General features: G+C 52.5%; 1 protein-coding gene across 4 annotated transcripts in view; it reads left to right on the top strand.

Annotated features, from left to right (window-relative positions):
- lpp (LIM domain containing preferred translocation partner in lipoma) overlaps positions 1-12,833 on the top strand; it is a 151,125-nt gene that overhangs the window by 114,724 nt on the left and 23,568 nt on the right. For all 4 annotated transcript variants that reach the window (XM_078410592.1, XM_078410595.1, XM_078410593.1 and 1 more), the window contains one exon: positions 3,349-4,017. In XM_078410592.1, coding sequence (XP_078266718.1) covers positions 3,349-4,017 — 669 coding nt within the window. The remainder of the gene's footprint in view (positions 1-3,348; positions 4,018-12,833) is intronic.

The following is a 12,833-nucleotide window of genomic DNA, read 5'->3' as shown; positions in this document are numbered from 1 at the left end:
TGGGGCATCAGCTGCACAAGTCACTGGTACTGGTCTGCTCGCCCAGCGACAGGGAGGATGACAATACTTTGGAGTGGGTGCAGAAGACATTCACCAGAGTGGGTGCAGAAGAGATTCCCCAGCATCACAGCTATTTTCACAATTCCAGAGCGGACAAATTCTAAAACTAGAGCGCACGGGTTTAACGTGGAAGGGGAGAGATTTAAGAGGGTCCTCAGGGCCAAATCTTTCATTCTGAGGGTAGTCCATATCGGGAATGAGCTGCCAGAAGAAGCTATAGAAGTGGATACAATTATAACTTTTAATATGGATTTTGACAGATATATGGATAGGAAAGGTTTGGAAGGATATGGGCCATTAGCAGGCAAATCAGACTAACCAGACATGTTAACTTGGGCGGCATGGACAAGATGGGCCAAAGAGCCTGTTTCCATGCTGCACAGCTGTATAACGCGAGGACATAGGTTTCAGGTCAGACGGATATTCAAAGGAGGTTTCTGGGGTAAAATGTATCGGAAAGAGCTGCAGATGCTGGTTTAAATCGAAGGTCGACACAAAATGCTGGAGTAACTCAGAGGGACAGGCAGCATCTCCAGAGAGAAGGAATAGGCGGCGTTTCCTATTCCGTCTCTCCAGAGATGCTGCCTGTTCTGCTGAGTTACTCCAGCATTTTGTGTCTGCCTTTCTGGGGTAAATGTTGTATACAGAAAGTGTGGGTGCCTGGATCGTGGTGCCATGGATGGTGATGGAGACGGATGCCGTATTGTGGGCTGAAGGGCCTCTTCCTGAACTGTTCAATGTGTGTTACACAGGAAGAAAGTCCTCTGTTCCTGGCATTTAGGAGTGATCCCCAAAGCAGCCACTGGAATCAAAGGGACATGTTGAGAGAGGGTTTACAGTGTAGATCCCTCCTACAGTGAGAGGTGTTTCACCGAATGGTCCACAGTTAGGGGAAGGTTTCAGTCTGAATGTGGGACAGAGGAGTTGATGGAGGTTTGCACAGTGGCTGAGAAAGAGAGCAGGAGGGACGTGTTCTGTGTACAGGCAGAATCAGTGCAGAATGCATTAAAATGGAGAGGAGGGTTCAAAAAAGATTCATGAGGATATCATGATATTACCGACACTGCAGTTTTGAACCTGACCATCCCAGTCCTTTAGGAGTCCATCCTCCTAGCCACGCCAGAGGTCTCTCCCGGTGTCTCTGTCACCCCCGCCAATCTCCCTCGGGACCACTCATAAGGTCTCAATATCGCCCCCCCCCCCATCTCCCCATCCACTCTCGGGCTCTGTGGTTCCCCTCCCCCCCATTAAATTCCAGGTTCTTGACTTCTCTCAAGGTTCTGAAGGAAATGGTTCTGGACATTAAACCAGGTTGCCAGTTCAAGATTCTTCCACAAGGGGGGGACATCCACTCCAAGCGCACAGATAACGCACCTCAACGTCTTCAGTCCCATCCCCATATAGGCCCAACCTGTCCGCCCTCCCTCCAACTTCCATTACCCTTCTCTGGGCTGCTTCAAACACAGCAGTATCCTTGGTTAAACACGGAGACAGATACTGTGCACACACGCGGTCTCACCAATGTTGCTGTAATAACGTCCTGCCTGTGCAAGCAGTTGGCCGGTTGTGAGCAGAGACAAGCTGCGCTGGCCGGTGGTGAGCAGAGACAAGCCATGCTGGCTGCTGTTAGCCCAGTGTGAATCGTGCAAACAGGTACCGGCTGCAATCTCTCACCGTTCACTCTACTTCATCTGCGGAGGAGCTTGGACAAGTGACCACCTCCCTGCACTGGGCCATTCAGCTGCCGCTGTAGTGTTTGTAATGGAGTCACACAGCACGGAGACAGGCCCTTCAACCCATCTCGTTCATGCGGACCAACGTGCCCGATCTACACTAGTCCCACCTGCCTGCATTTGGCCCATATCCATCTAAACAATCCTATCCAAATGTCTTTTAAATATTGTCTTTTAAATGCCTCCTCTGACATCTCGTTCCACACACACACCACCCTCTGTGTGGAAGGGTTGTTCCACAGATGCTCTCGACAACCCTCCCCCTGCCCCCAACCTCCACCCGAAACCCGTGTCTTCTAGGTTTTGGAAAAGGTTCCTCCTTATCTGCTCTCTCTGTGCTTCTCATTTTTGTGTACTACAAATAGCATCATTTTAAATGTTTTAAAAATAGTATGAGCTGTTCTCCTCTCCGAGAATTAATGTGCTGACTGAGGTTTGCAAATTACCACGATTATTTGCAAGTTTCACAGTTCTGCAATTCTGTTTGTTTTGTCCGTATCTCAGTCACATTTTCTTGAATGCTTAGCAGTCTTCAGTAGTTCATTGATTTGTCTCAAAGTCTGGTTGAAGGTGAATGGGTCACTAATAGAACAGTTAACTAATAGAGTGTTTCATTGAAGGACCGTTTAACCAATAGAGCGTTTAACTACTAGTGCATTTAACTAATAGAGCGTTTAACTAATAGAGTGGTAACAGGTCACTAATAGAGCGTTTAACATGGAGCGTTGAACTAATAGAGCATTTAACTAATAGAGCGTTTAACAACCGGAGCGGTAATGGGTCAGTAATAGAGGTTTATACTGTCAAAGCCGGCGCAGCACTGCTCTAAGCCTCAGGTGCAGGACGGAAGTTTCCAGTTGTGTTGATCACTGGTCATTCACATCTGGAGTACCTGTCTAACTGTGACCTGTACGCCCAGGTTAGGGGGCAGCACAGATTCGACAAAATCAACCGGGAGGCAATGTTGCGCCTGAATGAACAGCCAGACACGGGGAAAGGAGCGGTACCCGAGAGTCAGAGCCAACCGTGGTGTCAACACCCCCTCCCTCCGTCCGCCAAACCCTCGCGACCCCACTGGCCCCATCGATGGAATGCAAGCATGGGTACTCTGCGTGTGCATGCAGGCTCATGTACGCGTGTGCATCCATGTACATGTGTGTGCATTCATGTACATGTACATGTGTGTGCATTCATGTAAACGTGTACATGTGTATGCATTCATGTACATGTGTATGCATTCATGTACATGTGCAAGTGTATGCATTCATGTACACGTGTACATGTGTGTGCATTCATGTACATGTGTACATGTGTGTGTATTCATGTACATGTGTACATGTGTGTGTATTCATGTACGCATCTATACATGTGTGAAAATTCCTGTTTGCATTTGCAGGTGTGCACATATGCTTTTGTGCTGATGTATATAAGTGCCTGTGTGGACAACATGTGTATATTTCTGTGCGCTAGTGAGTCCCAGTGCCATCGCTCTGGTTGATGAGACCTGTACCTGCTTGCACATCTGTACACCTGTCTCCCTTTGCTTCTGTTTCAGACTCAAGGTGGTCCAGGAGCGATGCCACTTGCCGGCTCGTTGGGAGGTGCGGTCCCGGGGACCATGGCAGCTCCCAGCCCGGTGATCGGTCACCAGAGGATGGTCATCCCGGCCCAGCCACTGTTGACGGCCACCAAGAAGACAGGCGGGAAGCCGGGGACCAGCCCGGGGCCGACCGGAGCCGCCCGAACCCTGCCTCAGCCGGTGCCAGCCTCCTACGCCACCGCCTCCACGCCAGTGCAGCCGGCCTTTAATGTGCAGGTCAAATCCGCCCAGCCCAACCCGCACTACCTGCCGCCGGGCCCGGAGCCCGGGGTCTCCCTGCAGTACACCCTGCCGCCCGGCCGCTCCCCTGAGCCAGCGAGACAGGGGCCACCACGCCCCGCCGACCCGGGTCACCGGCCCGCACCAACATGGGCCCCCGAGCCCAGCCACGGCTACATGGCATCAACACCACCCTCCCGCTACCAGGACCTGCAGCCCGTGCCACCCGCCTATGCAGGAGGCTATGCCGGAGAGCCCATCCAGCGCGGACACAGCCCCTGGAGGCCAGAGCCAGTCTACCCCCCGGGACCACCCGCAGGCCCCTACCGCCAACTCGCTTCCCCCAGGAAGGCCACCGGCATGGAGCCAGCACCGGGGCCAGCCGCCATGACGCAGCAATCCAAGGTAGGCCAGCACCGCCCCTGTCTCTGGAGTCCCCCGAACCCCTGAACCCTGCACTCCGATCCCCTGATCCCAGTCCTCCTGACCCCCTCTCCGTACGCCACCCCGGTCTCTATCCCCCCTGAGCCCCGTCCCCTCTAACCCCTGACCCTGCCCTATCCCCTGTGCCCCTTCCCACATCCCCCCCCCCCCCCCGGTCACCGAGGTACCACCTGCCGCCCGTTCTCCCGAAGCCATGACCCCCTCCGGTCCCCTCTCCCCACTGTCCCCACCCAGCTCTCCCCTCCCTCACATGACGCATGACACACGGCACAGACACATGGCACATGATGTATGACACATGGCACATGACACATGGCACTGACACGGCACAGACACAGGGCACGGTGACACATGGTATAGACTTCATCTGCGGTATAGACTTCATGGTATAGACTTCATGGTAATGCAGGGCACAGTGTCGCAGGGCAAGGTGACACACGGGGAGCACAGACACACGGCACGGGAACGCAGGGCACAGACACACGGCCCATAGCACGATGATGCAGGGCACGGTGACACAGGGCACGGTGACACACGGGGAGCACAGACACACGGCACGGGGACGCAGGGCACAGACACACGGCCCATAGCACAATGATGCAGGGCACGGTGACGCAGGGCACGGTGACACACAGCACGGTGATGCAAAGCACGGTGCTGAAGCTGTGCTCTACTCCATCACCTTTCCCAGCTCTTGAATTTACAAAGTTAATGTCAGCCTGATTTCAGATGCAGCTCCCAAATTCCCAGTGTCGATGCAGCCGAAGACACAGGAAACTGGAGACTCTGGAAACCTGACCAAAATACAATGTACTGGAGGAACTCAGAGGGTCAGACAGCATCTGTGCCAACCCGAGACATTGTCCGTTCCTTCCGCTGATGCTGCCTGACCCACCCAGTTCCTCCAGCACTTTGTGTTTTGACTGCAGAGGGAGGGAGATGGGTACAGCACCCTGTCATTGCCAGAAGCGTTAAGGGATTCTCTGAAGGACTTCTCTGTGGCTTTAGGAAGTTGAGAGGTGTCTGTGGAACTTGTTTCTGACAGAAATAGCAGCATTACAGAATGTCCAGGCCAGACTGTAGGGGAAGCTGTGTCAGCATGTGGAAGAGGAAGGCAATGCGTGTGTGTGAGGAGGCACAGACACTGACCAGCTGGGGTACATGCCCACTGTGACCACAGGAAGGAAGAAGGGGCTGTGATCTGGGGTTGATGAAGCAGGTTGGAGCCCCGGCAGTGAGCTGTTCACCATGCTGATTTATCAGTGAGGGGGCTGGGCTGATCTGCTGGAAATAGAGGGGTCAACACTGTGCCGAGTACAGAAACAGGCCACTGAATGTGAGTGAGGGGACATTCTACAGAGCTCAGCCCAGACCAGTTGTCCTGCACCTGCCACAGACTGCCCAACCTCACCAGGCGGGGCGGTTCGATTCCCGGCTGAGACCACACAGGCAGAGCTGTATCCCCCCCAGACAATGATGTGAACAGCACTCCCAATGCAGTTGTGTGGTTAGGATGGACAAAGCAGTGTCAGACAAAGCGTAAACAGACTGTTGTCCAGAGTCCAAAGCAGAAAATGTTGGAAACACTCAGCAGGTCGGGCAGCGTCCAGGGAAAGAGAACCAGAATCAACGTTTCACTTTGAAGATGTTTTGCTGCCTGGCTGTGGAGTGTCTCGGCATCTTTGCTCTTTGGCTTAGATTCCCTGCATCTGCAGTATTTTGCTTCATCAATCTACAGACAGGCAGAGGCTCAGCCAGTGGGGCCTGCTTTGTGCTGGGGAGGGTGGGGAGGGGGAGAAAGGGGGAATTCCACAGCCCTGGGCTTCCAGGGAGGGCAGACCTGTCCGTGTCAACCGTGGACGTTATTGATGTAGAAAAGAGCAGACTTGAAGATGGTTCCTGAGTTGGGAAGAGTTTGGAAATGGACCAGGCATGAGGTAGCTGAAGTATGGAGCAGCTCAGAGCTGCTGATATGTTGCCTGGTTACAGGGCAGGGTGACGAGCATGGTGTTGCCTGGAAACGGCAGGGTGACACTGTGGTGTTGCCAGGTTACAGGTGGGGTGGTACTGTGGTGTTGCCAGGTTACAGGTGGGGTGGTCCTGTGGTGTTGCCAGGTTACAGGTGGGGTGGTCCTGTGGTGTTGCCAGGTTACAGGTGGGGTGGTCCTGTGGTGTTGCCAGGTTACAGGTGGGGTGGTACTGTGGTGTTGCCAGGTTACAGGTGGGGTGACACTGGTGTTGCCAGGTTACAGGTGGGGTGGTCCTGTGGTGTTGCCAGGTTACAGGGCAGGGTGACACTGGTGTTGCCTGGTTACAGGTGGGGTGACGACTGTGGTGTTGCCTGGTTGCAGGGCAGAGTGACACTGTTGCCTGGTTGCAGGGCAGGGTGAGTGCACTGGGAATGCGGGAGTAGTTGGTAGATGGTTGTGGGGTCTACAGTGTGGACCCCACCAATCTGTCTCCACACCACGTCACGCCGACCATTGTACACCATTCCACACTCATCCCGTTTTGTTCCTCTCACATCCCCTCCATTTTCTACCACTCCCTACACACCAAGGGCAATATACAGAGGGCCAATTAACCTATAAACCCACACGTCCTTTGGACTGGGGAGGAAACCGGAGCACCCGTAGGAAACCCACACAGTTAGGGGTTATGGGGAGAAGGCAGGAGAATGGGGTTAGGAGGGAGAGATAGATCAGACATGATTGAATGGCGTAGTAGACTTGATGGGCCGAATGGCCTAATTTTGCTCCTATCACTTATGACCTTATGTCACAGGGAGAACGTGCAAACTCCGCACAGACAGCACCACAGGTCGGGATTGAACCCGGATGGCGACACTATGAGGCAGCAGCTCTACCTGCTGCGCCCTGTGTTGGAAGGGCTGAGTTTGTGGAGCAGGTTGTTCCTGCGGCGGTGTTGGGGTGAGAGAGACTGACTTCCCTCATAGACCGCGTGACACACACCACTCTCCCCCTCCACCCCTCCCCTCTAACCCCCCCCCTCCCCCCCCGCCTTCCACTGGTCCCACCACCTCTAACTCAGTCTCCACACTCCCCCAACTCAGTCTCCACACTCCCCCTTGCCCTCTGACCATTCATTCTGCCCGACCACCGCCATCCCTCCCTGCACTGCTGAAGCCTGAAGTTGTTCCACTCACTCTGCGGGGTTGGGCAGTTTATCTTTGACCAAATCACCAAGTAGATGGCTTGGGAAGTAGAGAGGAAATATTAATTGTGTTTAATAGCCTTGTCTAGGAGGTTGTTGTGTCGATGGGGAGATTCCCTGGAGAAGCAGTGTGTGCAGATCGAGCTTGTGTGTGAGGAAGGAGGCGTTGAGTCATACACTGGCAGCTCGTCTCACCACTGCTTGCTGTGCAGTTAAAGACTCACAGACTTCCTATCCAGCAGTTTTTCACGGCAACCTGCTCATGAACTGAGACATGAGGGAGCTGGCAGGGCCTGGAGAGCTTGTTTGCTGTGTTCGTCTTGCACTGTGAGCAACTGCATCGTGTCCATTAAACTCACTGATCCTGGTGTCCAGCAGTGGCTGCAGATGTGAGTTTAATGAACTCCTGGACAGAGTGGAGAACTTCACAACATTCATATACCCTCATAAACACTCCCCCCACCATGAGCTGAGCAGGAAAACAGTGAGGGAGTACCGCACTCTGAGAGGGGCAGTACTGAGAGATCCCAGCACTATGGAGGGGGCAGTGAGGGAGCGCCACACTGTGGGAGGGGCAGTGAGGGAGCGCCACACTGTGGGAGGGGCAGTGAGGGAGCGCCACACTGTGGGAGGGGCATTACTGAGAGAGCGCCACACTGTGGGAGGGGCAGTACTGAGAGATCCCTGTGCAATGGGAGGGGCAGTGAGGGAGCGCCGCACTGTGGGAGGGGCAGTGAGGGAGCACCACACTGTGGGAGGGGCAGTACTGAGAGATCCCAGCACTATAGAGCGGGCAGTGAGGGAGCGCCACACTGTGGGAGGGGCAGTGAGGGAGCACCACACTGTGGGAGGGGCAGTACTGAGAGATCCCAGCACTATAGAACGGGCAGTGAGGGAGCGCCACACTGTGGGAGGGGCAGTGAGGGAGCGCCACACTGTGGGAGGGGCATTACTGAGGGAGTGCTGCACCGTGGGAGGGGCAGTGAGGGAACGCCACACTGTGGGAGGGGCATTACTGAGGGAGTGCCGCACCGTGGGAGGGGCAGTGAGGGAACGCCACACTGTGGGAGGGGCAGTGAGGGAGCGCCGCACTGTGGGAGGGGCAGTGAGGGAGCGCCGCACTGTGGGAGGGGCAATGAGGGAGCGCTACATTGTGGGACGGGCATTACTGAGGGATGCCGCACTGTGGGAGGAGCAGTACAGGGAGAGCGTTGGTCTACAATGGCTTTCTTTGCTCTGCCTTGAGTAGTTCTGTTTATGCCAGAACTACTCACGGCATAAACGGAGGTCCTGCCTCTGACTCAGTGCTGTCCCTGGGAGATACATGTGCCATCTCTTTCCCCATCACTGCTCCTGATGCAAAGTCACGATGCATTCGCCCTGCTCACTCCTTTCAATTTAAAATGTCACCGTTATCTGCCTTGTTCAGCCCACATTACTCTGACAACCCTCTCCCTGATAAAGTAGTGAATGAATCGTTGCTTCTGCTGGCTCTGGTGCTTGTTTCTCCCCGCCTGTGATGCCACTCCTGCCTCCCACGTGCCTCTCACCTGCACCCATCTCTGCACGTTTCCCGTCCCTCGACACTCGTTCTGAGAGCTTTTAGCTTCTCCCTCACTTTCAGTTTACAGCAATTTTTATCTTGGCGTGACATTCTTACCCTTATGGCTTTAAACTGATTCTATGTCACCTGTGCTTTTGTTGTCGACAAAAGGTCCTGTACTCTTCCCGTTCCTCACTTTTGTTGTCCGGGGCGATCATTATCCTGCAAGCTGTTTAAAGACCTGACCTCCCAATCCTATTAACAAAAAGTCATTTTTTTAATTTTAGTAATCTTTGTGTAATATTAACACATGTTAAAATTTATAAATCTAGTTTATAACTTGCCAGTACCATTACATAAAAAGCAGTATAATGTAGTTTTGGTCAGTGCCTGTGCTGTAACCCCAGATAACTGGGAGGAGTCTGCATCAGTACATGGGATCAGCCCCCACCTGTCCCACCCGACACCCCTGCCCCGAAACTGTGAACATGCACCATGCCTCTCGCAGTGCTATGTAAGGGAAATCATTTGCACCCAGATGAACCCACATTTGTGACTATTTCTTTAATCACTCACTTTTTCTTACCAGAGGCCATTTGGCCCATCGAGTCTGCCTGCTCTCAAAGCAAACCCATCACTGCCTTCCCCCCACATTTCCCTGTAACCTGCTCTCTCTCCGCGCTTGTTTGCAGGTGAGATCTTGGTGGTAATTCACATCTCGCCGCTCCCTGGCACCCGCTCCCCTCTGCCCCTTCCCACTCTGGGTGATGCAGAGTGCATAGTAAGGGCTCAGAGGGATGAGGGCTAAATGCCGGCAAATGAGACTTGTTCCGTTATAAACCTGGTGGGAATGGAGAGGTGGAGAGAGGGGGCTGTTTCTGTGCTCTATAGCTCTGACTGCCTCTTATGTCAAAGCCATGCCCCTAGATCCAGACTCCTCGCTCGGAGAGCTGGATTTGCATTTTAACCGGAGGCATTGATTGATTATTAGGTTGGTTAATTGATCGGTTGATCGATAGATTGATTATTAGGTCGGTCAACTGTCGGGAACAGCACTGCACACATAATGTTCCCACCAACATCCCTGCCCTCCCTCCCTCCCCTGGCTAACCCCCTCCTGATCGTGCAGAGTCTATGAAGGGACCCTTACTGCACTGTCAGAAGCCCCAAAAACCTGGTGCGCATGGGGAGAGGAAGGTGCAGTGGCTGGGTCGGGAGTTGTGGTGTTCAGTGGCTGGGTAGGGAGTTGTGTTCAGTGGCTGGGAGGTGGGGAGGGAGTTGTGTTCAGTGGCTGGGTGGGGAGTTGTGTTCAGTGACTGGGTAGGGAGTTGTGTTCAGTGGCTGGGAGGTGGGGAGGGAGTTGTGGAATTCAGTGGCTGGGAGGTGGGTGGGGAGTTGTGGAGTGCAGTGTTTAAGAAGGTGCCGATACGTGATAGACCAATCATTGGGGGATTCAGCTCCAGGTTGGTTTATTGTTGCATACACCGAGGTGCAATGAAATTCCCTGTTCACATGCAACACACAGAGTAAACTAGATATACACACAGCAATGATCAATGCAATCTGAAATGGTGCAAAAAATACTAAGGTGCACCAACAGAATAACAGAATGAGGTAGAGTTGAGAGTGAGAGTGCATTGCAGCACCTCTAGGCAGGGGGTGGGAAAGGTGATGGGTTCAGGAGTATGATAACTGTGAGGAAGATGCTGTTCTTGTCTGGATCTCTGGGCTTTCAAGCTCCTGCATCTTCTCCCAGAAAGTGGAAGAGGGAAAGGGGAATGGTCAGTGTGGCAGACATCCTTGATGATACTACCAGCCTTCCTGATGCAACGCACCGTGATGGAGAAGCTAAGGTTGAAGAAGTAGAGAGGTGGATGGTTTTGGGAGGTCAGGGCTCAGAGAAATGTAAGGGTATCTGGTCACAGACCAGCTCCCAGCCCTAACGCCAGTATCAGTCATTGTGCACACCCCAGGCACAGGTCATGGGATGATGATTCCTTCCTCTTCCACCCTCTCCCTGTGAACTTGTGCTTTTGTGGTGAATAAAACTTCCTTTTCCCTTCTCATCATTCGGCTGATAAATTTAAATCCCTACCCCATGCTGTTTGACCCCTCCGCTTAGGAAATGTGTCTTTCCTATTTACTCTAGGTCCCTTGTCATTGTACATGTAATTAAATGTCCCCTTGGCCTTCCCTGCTCCAAAGTAAATAAACCCAGCTATTCCATTCTTTCCTCAACAGCTAAACTATTCCCATTGTGTCACTGTTCCCACAGATCATCTCTGAACACAGTGCAATCACATCCCTCCCACGTTACGGTGATTAGGCCGGTAAGCAGTGCTGGAGCTGAGGTCTAATGCTGTGAAAGAGCTAACTCGAGCACCATTCCCTTTATTGTGTGTCTCAGGAAATACAGGAAAACATTCCCTCACCTTTCCCAGCTACAGTCTGTGGACATCCACTCCCTCTCCTCCTCCTCCACACTGACCAATGCTCCCATTTGTTGCTCCCTACTTTGCCTTATTGTGCATGGTTATGGATGCTGTACCAGGAAGCAGTGAAGAATAACAGGACTGTACAGAGTAACATGGATTAATGAAAGCCTACTCATGTTCAGTTCACGTGTTACCGTGTTTTGAGGCTGTAACTCGATGGATAAGGAAACTAATGCATATGAGAAGATATAAAGTGTTGGAGTAACTCAGCAGGTCAGGCAGAATCACTGGAGAACGCGGATAGGTGCCATTTCGGGTCGGGACCCTTCTTCAGACTGTAGTGTGTTTGTGGTGTGTTTAGATTTTCAGAACCCCGTCAATGACGCCACATCAGGTTGAACTAATTCCCGTTTGGATTGAGGGTCGGTGAGATACAGAGACACAGATGAGGAATAAACAGGCCAGGTGCAGTTCCTTGTGGGTGCTGGGTCTAGTCTAGAGGGAGCTTCACTCTGTGTCGGATCTGTGCTGTCCCTGCCTTGGGAGGTATAGGACCAGGCAGTGGAGAGGGAGTGGCCAAAGTAATTACAATCAATTACAGCCTTGTCATGTGTGAAGTAGGAGCACGGGCCCCAAACACTGAAACGCTTTTACACAGTCTGGCCTCTCATCTGCTATACAACAGGATCCGTGAAAATATGGTAAATGGGCCGAGGTGTGGCAGACACAGTTTAATTCAGATCATTGTGAGGTGTTACGTTTTGGTAAAACAAATGAAGGCAGGAGTTACGCAGTCAACGGCTCGACCCTGGGGAATGTTGTAGTGGGACCAAGGGGTACAGGTACATAGTTCCATGCAGGCAGCGAAACAGGCAGACAGGGTGGTGAAGGTAGGGTTTGGCACGCTGGCCTTCATCGGTCTGGGCATTGAGGACAGGAGATGGAACATCATGTTACAGCTGTACAAGATGCTGGTAAGGCCACATGTGGAGTATTGTGTACATTTCTGGTTGCCCTGCTATAGGAAGGGTGTCATTAAACTGAAAATGAAGCAAAAAGGATTTATGAAGAAGGGTCCCAACCTGAAATGTCACCTATTCATTCTCTTTACAGATGCTGCCTGACCTGCTGAGTTACTGCAGCACTTTGTGCCTTGCTCAAGATTCCAGTGTCTGCAGGTCCTTGTGTCTCTGATCTTTATGAGGATGTTACTGGAATGCGGGGTTTGAGTTAATAAGGAGAGACTAGATAAGCTGAGTCTTACTTCCTGGGAGCATAGGAGGTTGAGTGAGGGTGTCCTTACACAGGTTTATGAATCATGAGGGGCATAGTCTTTTTCCCAAGGGCCAACAGAGGGTGGTGGGTACATTAATCGAGCTACCAGAGGAAGCCATGGAGGCAGGTACAATTACAACATTTAAAAGGTACATGGACAGGAATATTTTGGAAAATAATGGAGGCAAGTGGGACTTGCTCAGTCAGGCAACTTGGTCAGCGCGGATAAGTTGGGCTGAAGGGCCTGTATCCATGCTATATAGCTCTATAACACAGTGACACTGTCTCTTTGCCCCATTCCCCACAGCACAGGAAATTGCTTATGATAATATCAACCCACGTAGAACTGC

This window comes from Rhinoraja longicauda, chromosome 13 (genome assembly GCF_053455715.1).
Source record: "Rhinoraja longicauda isolate Sanriku21f chromosome 13, sRhiLon1.1, whole genome shotgun sequence".
Taxonomy (NCBI): domain Eukaryota; kingdom Metazoa; phylum Chordata; class Chondrichthyes; order Rajiformes; family Arhynchobatidae; genus Rhinoraja; species Rhinoraja longicauda.
Note: the sequence above shows the minus strand (reverse complement) of the source record. Positions and strands in the feature narration are given on the sequence as shown.